The sequence below is a fragment of the Borostomias antarcticus genome (assembly GCF_949987555.1).
Source record: "Borostomias antarcticus genome assembly, chromosome: 13".
Classification (NCBI taxonomy): domain Eukaryota; kingdom Metazoa; phylum Chordata; class Actinopteri; order Stomiiformes; family Stomiidae; genus Borostomias; species Borostomias antarcticus.
In genome coordinates, this window is record NC_140246.1 from 1,471,564 (window position 1) to 1,480,392 (window position 8,829).

An 8,829-nucleotide genomic window follows, 5' to 3' on the forward strand; every position below is an offset into this window, starting at 1 on the left:
TCTCTCTCTCCATTCCCCCTGACCCTCCCTCCCTCCCTCTCTGTCCATCCGTCCATCCCTCTTCCTCCCTCCTTCACTCTCTCCCTCCCTCCCTCTCCATCTCCATCCATCCCTCTTCCTCCCTCCTTCGCTCTCTCTCTCCGTCTCTCTCTCTCCATCCCTCCTTCCCTCCTCAGTTTAAGCGGGTGTTTCCTCTCTCTCTGGTTCATCATGTGGGCAGGCGCTAGCTGGCTCATGTCTGTGGGAATGGATGGTTCTTCTGTGTACACTACTGTGTGTGTGTGTGTGTGTGTGTATGTAGTACTGTGTGTGTGTGTACACTACTGTGTGTGTGTGTGTGTGTGTGTGTGTGTGTGTGTGTGTGTGTGCGTGTAGTACTGTGTGTGTGTACACTACTGTGTGTGTGTGTGTGTGTGTGTGTACAGTACTGTGTGTGTGTGTAGTACTGTGTGTGTGTGTGTAGTACTGTGTGTGTGTGTGTGTGTGTAGTACTGTGTGTGTGTGTGTGTGTGTGTGTAGTACTGTGTGTGTGTGTGTGTGTGTGTAGTACTGTGTGTGTGTGTGTGCGTGTGTGTGTGTGTGTAGTACTGTGTGTGTGTGTGTGTGTGTGTGTGTGTAGTACTGTGTGTGTGTGTGTGTGTGTGTGTGTGTGTGTGTGTGTAGTACTGTGTGTGTGTGTGCGTGTAGTACTGTGTGTGTGTGTGTGTGTGTGTGTGTGTGTAGTACTGTGTGTGTGTGTGTGTGTGTGTGTGTGTGTGTGTGTGTGTAGTACTGTGTGTGTGTGTGTGTGTGTGTGTGTGTGTGTGTGTGTGTGTAGTACTGTGTGTGTGTGTGTGTGTGTGTGTGTGTGTGTGTGTGTGTAGTACTGTGTGTGTGTGTGTGTGTGTGTGTGTGTGTGTGTAGTACTGTGTGTGTGTGTGTGTGTGTAGTACTGTGTGTGTGTGTGTGTGTGTGTGTGTGTGTGTAGTACTGTGTGTGTGTGTGTGTGTGTGTGTGTACAGTACTGTACTGTGTCTGGTACTCTTCATTGTGGCTGGAGAAGCTGCAGCTTGTTCACTTAAAACTACCTGAACCTCAGTGGCTTTTCAGTTGTTCTACGTGAACTCAAGTGCATCATCATCATCATCAGCATCATCATCAACATCATCAGCATCATCATCATCTCTTCTCTCTTGTTTTCCATGTGTTGTGAGAGTGGAGAGGGGGAGAGATGTATAGTATAGTAGAGATGTATAGTATAGTAGAGATGTATAGTATAGTATAGTAGATATGTATAGTATAGTAGAGATGTATAGTATAGTAGAGATGTATAGTATAGTATAGTAGAGATGTATAGTATAGTAGAGATGTATAGTATAGTATAGTAGAGATGTATAGTATAGTATAGTAGAGATGTATAGTATAGTATAGTAGAGATGTATAGTATAGTAGAGATGTATAGTATAGTATAGTAGAGATGTATAGTATAGTAGAGATGTATAGTATAGTATAGTAGAGATGTATAGTAGAGATGTATAGTATAGTAGAGATGTATAGTATAGTATAGTAGAGATGTATAGTATAGTAGAGATGTATAGTATAGTATAGTAGAGATGTATAGTATAGTATAGTAGAGATGTATAGTAGAGATGTATAGTATAGTAGAGATGTATAGTATAGTATAGTAGAGATGTATAGTATAGTAGAGATGTATAGTATAGTATAGTAGAGATGTATAGTATAGTATAGTAGAGATGTATATTATAGTATAGTAGAGATGTATAGTATAGTAGAGATGTATAGTATAGTATAGTAGAGATGTATAGTATAGTAGAGATGTATAGTATAGTATAGTAGAGATGTATAGTATAGTAGAGATGTATAGTATAGTATAGTAGATATGTATAGTATAGTAGAGATGTATAGTATAGTAGAGATGTATAGTATAGTAGAGATGTATAGTATAGTATAGTAGAGATGTATAGTAGCTGCTCAGATGATGAACAGAGAAGCACTGAGAGGTCTTAACCAAGTGCTTTCAATTATTAAAGAGATCTTGTTGGTTACATAAAGTGTGTGTGTGTGTGTGTACATGTGTGTACATATATGTCTGTGCGTGCCTGCGTGGGAGGACATGGGTACATCACATAATAACCGCGGAAACCCACACTCTCCCTCTCTGTACGTCTTTGTCTCCTCCAGGAAAACAAGATAAAAGTCAGTATGAAGACTCAACCCTGTATAAAGACTGGAGGACAGCATGAACAGATGGACGCAAGGCTGCAGATATGGGCTATGACTGCAGCCTTGCGTCCATTTGTTCATACTGTACTCCAGTCTTCATACAGGGTTGAGTCTTCATACTGTCATCAGACTTCATACAAGGTTGAGTTTTCTCTCTGTCTTCATACAGGGTTGAGTCTCTTCATACTGTCCTTCAGTCTTTATACAGGGTTGAGACTTCATACTGCCCTCCAGTCTTCATACAGGGTTGAGTCTCTAAATACTGTCCTTCAGTCTTCATACAGGGTTGAGTCTTTATACTGTTCTCCAGTCTTCATACAGGGTTGAGTCTTTATACTGTCCTCCAGTCTTTATATGGGGTTGAGTCTTCATACTGTACTCAGTCTTCATACAGGGTTGAGTCTTCACACTGTCCTCCAGTCTTCATACAGGGTTGAGTCTTCATACTGTACTCCAGTCTTCATACAGGGTTGAGTCTTCATACTGTACTCTAGCCTTCATACAGGGTTGAGTCTTCATACTGTACTCTAGTCTTCATACAGGGTTGAGTCTTCACACTGTCCTCCAGTTTTCATACAGGGTTGAGTCTTCATACTGTACTCTAGTCTTCATACAGGGTTGAGTCGTCATACTGTACTCCAGTCTTCATACGGGGTTGAGTCTTCATACTGTACTCTAGCCTTCATACAGGGTTGTCTTCATACTGTACTCCAGTCTTCATACAGGGTTGAGTCTTCATACTGTACTCTAGTCTTCATAGAGGGTTGAGTCTTCATACTGTACTCCAGTCTTCATACAGGGTTGAGTCTTCATACTGTACTCCAGTCTTCATACAGGGTTGCGTCTTCATACTCTACGCCAGTGCCTGTGACATTTAGAACGGAGACAGAGGCAGTGGGGTGGAGAGCGTGACAGGCCTTTTAAACCACAGGAACTAGGAACTTTTGCAGCCCTGAATACAAAGGAGGACACATGCCCTGCACACAAATATGAGTGTGTGGGTTTCTGTGTTTGTGCCTGTGTGTGTCTGTTGGCGTGTTTGTTTGTGTGTGTGTGTGTGTGTGTGTGTGTGTGTGTGTGTGTGTGTGTGTGTGTGTGTGTGTGTATGTGTGTGTGTGTGTGTGTGTGTGCGTGCGTGCGTGTGTGTGCTTGTGTGTGTGTGTGTGTGTGTGCGCGCGCCGGTGTCTGTGCGTGCGTGTGTGCTCTTGCGTGTGAATGGTGGTAGTGCTGAAGTCGTCATGATATTCAGAACAGAGGTGAGGCCTCCTGGCAGACCCCCAAACCACCGCCAGCCCCCTGCAGACGGCCGGGCCTCCAGACCCATAACTCTACACCACCACTGAGACACGAGTAGCTAGAAGAGAGACCTGCTTTTTAGGGTTTCTATGATTAATTGAGGTGTGAGCTTGTGTGTGTGTGTGTGTGCGCGCGCGTATGTGTGTGTGTGTGTGGGTGGCACTGCCGCTGTCTGTCTCAGCACAGTGCTGCTGTCTCTGTTTGCTTCTCCAACCTGTAGGAGGATGGACCAGACCAGACAGCAGCTCTGCCTTCCAACGCTGCCCATCTATTACACTCATTAAACCCTGACACACTCCATCACATAACACTCACTGCTCTCTGCCACACACACACACCACTTCATCTACACATGAGAGACATACAGCAGTTATGCCCACAATGCAGTGTGCCTGTATTTTGGCATGCTGTACATCTGACTTGACCTCCACTGTACGGTGGATTTAATTGTATTCTGTACTACACGATACCACATACTGTAATATGCTATTATATTACTTATTATTAACTGACTTGTGATAATAATCATTTCAACTGAACTTGGTGATATACTGAAGATGGGAGAATTATTAGAAGGACACACACCATAAATGATTGACTTAACATGACTTTGATTATTCATCACAGAGATGGAGCTTTACTGGAAAATGACAGCTTTAAACAGATTAAACAGAATCAGTTAACAACACAGCCTGAAGTGTGTGTGTGTGTGTGTGTGTGTGTGTGTGTGTGTGTGTGTGTGTGTGTGTGTGTGTGTGTGTGTGTGTGTGTGTGTGTGTGTGTGTGTGTGTGTGTGTGTTGTGTGTCAGAGGACCAAGCTGCACTACTGATAGCTTTACGGACAGGTATTTGTCCCCATAGCAACGTTAGCAAGGGCTTTCCTAGAATGGGAGAAGATAGATACTCAAGGTGAGATGGAAACGTTAGATGTAGTCCTGGTGAACAAGTAAGCAGTTTGTCAGATCAATGCACCCATTCATTTACTCTCTCTCTCGCCCCCTCTCTCTCTCTCCCCCTCTCTCTCTTCCTCTCTCTCTCTTTCTCTCTCTTTCTCTCTCTCTCTCTCTCTCCCCCTCTCTCTCTTCCTCTCTCTCTCTTTCTCTCTCTTTCTCTCTCTTTCTCTCTCTTTCTCTCTCGCCCTCTCTCTCTCCCCCTCTCTCTCCCCCTCTCTCTCCCTCTCTCTCTCTCTCTCTCTCTCTCTCTCTCTCTCCCTCTCTCTCCCTCTTTCTCTCTCTCTCTCCCTCCCTCTCTCTCTCTCTCTCTCTCTCTCTCTCAGTGGTGGGACGTAGCGAAGGGGGAGGCCCTCCAGACCTTCTATCCCACAGGAACCAATCTGAAGAGGATCCACGTGTCACCTGACTTCTCCACCTTCGTCACCATCGACAACATCGGAATGCTCTACGTCCTCAAGAAGGTGGAGTGAGGAGGGAAGCGTCTCAGTAGTCTCAAGTGGCTTCCTTCGCCTGTGCCCTTTTCTCCATCTGCACTCATGTAACGGAACTGGTCAAGTGAATGGCAGTCGACATCCAGCATATACAGTAGTCCTCTCTTCTCTCTGTCAGTGCAGAGACAAGGGGAGGAGTCAGAGGGCACAAGGGGAGGAGTCAGAGTGGGCAATGGGAGGAGTCAGATTGGAGAAGGGGAGGAGTCAGAAGACACAAGGGGAGGAGTCATTTTAGACTTCTGGGATACATCAGAGAGAAGCACTTCCTGTGAAAGAGCCTATCTTCTGCATGAACATGACAGGCAGTAATATTGGTGGATTTTATTACCATGCTCTATTAGGGGACCACTGAAAACAAATTGATTTGATTCATCCTGCACTGGGGTTAATGTATTGCACGTAATATTAGATTTTAATTAATCCTATTGTCTACTATTCATGTCATTATGAGACTGAACATAAAATTAACAAGACACACAGTTTTATGTTCTAATTAAATGTGATGAAATATAACAGTGAATCATTTCTGTACTTCTAAGTGCCCAATGCTTTTTACTGTAGCTAGATCCTGGCTATTCGTTTAAAAAATTATGTATTTTGTACTTTGTGATTTTCTTATGTAATGACTTCGAACCAGTCTTTACTCTGTGGTGAAAAACTAAACCAAGCCTTCATTTGAATGGGAGTTTTATATGAACTAAACGCAGGGTTGAAATTAAGCCAGTCTGTCAGGTGCTGGGTACTTCAATTCAGGGCACCTTATAACGTTTAAATATCACTGTGATGTGGCCACCATACGCATTAACAATTACAGCACTGTTGGGGTTCCTGCAAGAGCCCGTGTGCATAAAGATCTGAATCAATCAAAGAGACCTTTGCATTTCTGATTACGTACAGTACTGCTGAGCATTTTTCATTTTATATATTTATATAAAACACAACTTCATACATTTGTAATTGTTTTCTTACTGCTACTGAGCCACACCTGCTGTCCAGCACTTTTGCAACTGGTGCTACAGTAGAGTGATTGTTTACTTCAAAGTCACGGCCTAGTTCAAATACTTTGGAAATGCACATCCTCCATTCCTTCCTTTCCTCCTTGCCTAGCATTTAGCACCTCAGCTGTTGCTGCAAAGAAGGATGTGCTTCAAAAGTATTGGAACTGGGCCCTCTATCCAGGATGTCAGAAGTCATAATTCCTAGTGGTGCTGTAATCTAACGCCCATGACAATCTGCAGAGCAATGTCCCGTCGATCCAATATGGGAATTCTGTGTCAGTGTAACGTGAAATATTGGTACCTGCCCAGGATGTGAATACTGTTATGGTGAAGTGCTTTGTGCATGGTGAGTGTAATTTATGAGTCTCTAAGAATAAAACCGTTCAATGACAGAAGCTGTGGGCTCTTCTGAATCCTTACTGTGAATCTTATAGGAATATTACTCTGCCTGTCAGACCCTGCTGTGTGAGATCAGAATGATGAAGATCACATTGAGAGGTTGTGTGTGTGTGTGTGTGTGTGTGTGTGTGTGCGTGTGTGTGTGTGTGCGTGCGTGCGTGCGTGCGTGTGTGTGTGTGTGTGTTTCATTAATAATCGGATTCAGTTCCTCTGGCGAGTGTGTGTGTATGTGTGGGTATGTGACTGTGTGTGTGTGTGTGTGAGAGAGAGAGAGAGAGAGAGAGAGAACCCCGCTGAGGGAGCAGCATCAGTAGCTCCCCTGGGAGGCGGGCCGCTGACACCACGTCTGTCACGCTGCGTCCGTTTGCGACGAGCCGCTGATGGAAGCGGACGGCCGAGGGTGACGCTCCCCACCCCTGCTGTCCCCATCTCCACTCTAAATGTCACAGAGACACGGTGATTCCACAAGGCTGACGCTCACACCCTCTCTCAGCGCAGTAGCGATAGTTTCATGCATTGAGACGTTTTCAAAGGGAGCCCTGCGTACAAAAACACATGCATTAAATGTACATACAAAAATACTTAATATTGAATATTAAATACAGCTGAATACTGAGTACTAGTTATACAGAATGGGCATAGTCATGGGTTTTGAAAAAAAGCTTTTCTTTTGCAGGGCTGGTCGTCTGTGTATATGATATTCTGTTCTGAAATCAGTATGTGATATGCATCCCAAGATCACTATGTCAATCAAGATATTGAGCCATTGATTTAACCGTCAGTGAATCTGAGGGTGTATCCTTTAACCAACATCATCAGACTTGACATTTTATACAAGAAATGTGACAGAAAGCCTGGGAGATACCTCCTCCTGTTCTACCCTGGGAGATACCAAGTCATCTACCCTGGGAGATACCTCCTCCTGTTCCATCCTGGGAGATACCAAGTGATCTACCCTGGGAGATACCTCCTCCTGGATCTACCCGGGCTTTGGACTTCTGCTCTTCCAAAGGACAGGCCACAGGAGGCGGGTGAGGCTGGTGAGACTGATGTTGAGGCTGGTGAGGCTGATGTTGAGGCTGGTGAGGCTGATGTTGAGGCTGATGTTGAGGCTGGTGAGACTGATGTATTCCACTGACGTTGAGGTTGGATGATTAAGAATAAGACATAGGCACTGTATGCTCTGGTGTTCAGAGATACATGTTGTGCACAATATATTGTTTTTGTAACACACACCTAGGCTATATCTTATTCTGAACAGGTCCTCATCCCATGTGTAGTGGGTTGCTACACACCAGATGTTTGAGTACTTTGTGATGTTCAGTTGTCAGCTTGACTTTCTACTCTCACACACAGCAGGCTATAGCCTACTCTATCTGTTATGGCTGTTCACATACTGTACCATTGACTTGGACTGGAGCTGTGAGAGGTATCTGTGGTCTGGGTTTAGAACATCCAAATCCAGAGTCAATTGGTTGTGACAATTTTGAAATATGGGACTGGTTTGAGAAGGGCTTGTAGCACTCTGCTGGACTGTGTGTGGTGGAGTTGGGGGAAGGGGGAGGAGTGTTGGTGTGTAGGCCTATGCGTGTGTGTGTGTGTGTGTGTGTGTGTACTGTTTTATCTACAATCTTCATGAACATTCACAGTTATGTAGTACAAGCAATTCTGATCAGAGATCTGCCACCCAGGGGTGTCTAGTCCATTCCTAGGCCGAGCAGAGAACACTTTAATTATTTCCACCCGAATAAAAACATAAGGGGTATGTATGGCATTTTTTTTTCAGACCAAATTTATTTTTATCTACAATCTTCAGGAACATTCACATGTATGTAGTACAAGCAATTCTGATCAGAGATCAGCCACACAGGGGTGTCTAGTCCATTCCTAGGCCGAGAAGTGAACAATTTAATTATTTCCACCTGAAAAAAAACATAAGGGGTATGTATGGCGTTTTACTTTCAGACCAAATTTATTTTTATCTACAATCTTCATGAACATTCACAGGTATGTAGTACAAGCAATTCTGATCAGAGATCAGCCACCTAGGGGTGTCTAGTCCATTCCTAGGCCGAGCAGTGAGCAATTAAATTATTTCCACCTGAAAAAAAACATAAGGGGTATGTATGGCGTTTTTTTTTTCCAGACCAAATTTATTTTTGTCTATAATCTTCATGAACATTCACACGTATGTAGTACAAGCAATTCTGATCAGAGATCAGCCACCCAGGGGTGTCTAGTCCATTCCTAGGCCGAGCAGTGAGCAATTAAATTATTTCCACCTGAAAAAAAACATAAGGGGTATGTATGGCGTTTTTTTTTTCAGACCAAATTTATTTTTATCTACAATCTTCATGATCATTCACAGGTATGTAGTACAAGCAATTCTGATCAGAGATCAGCCACCCAGGGGTGTCTAGTCCATTCCTAGGCCGAGCAGTGAGCAATTAAATTATTTCCACCTGAAAA

General features: G+C 43.8%; 1 protein-coding gene across 1 annotated transcript in view; it reads left to right on the forward strand.

Moving 5' to 3' along the window:
* The window catches only part of apaf1 (apoptotic peptidase activating factor 1), a gene marked incomplete at its 3' end in the record, with an annotated part of 59,026 nt that extends 54,084 nt beyond the window's left edge, over window positions 1–4,942 (forward strand). Inside the window, exon 22 of the mRNA XM_084447667.1 lies at window positions 4,796–4,942. Coding sequence (XP_084303793.1) covers window positions 4,796–4,942 — 147 coding nt within the window. The remainder of the gene's footprint in view (window positions 1–4,795) is intronic.
* Window positions 4,943–8,829: the final 3,887 nt, after the last annotated feature.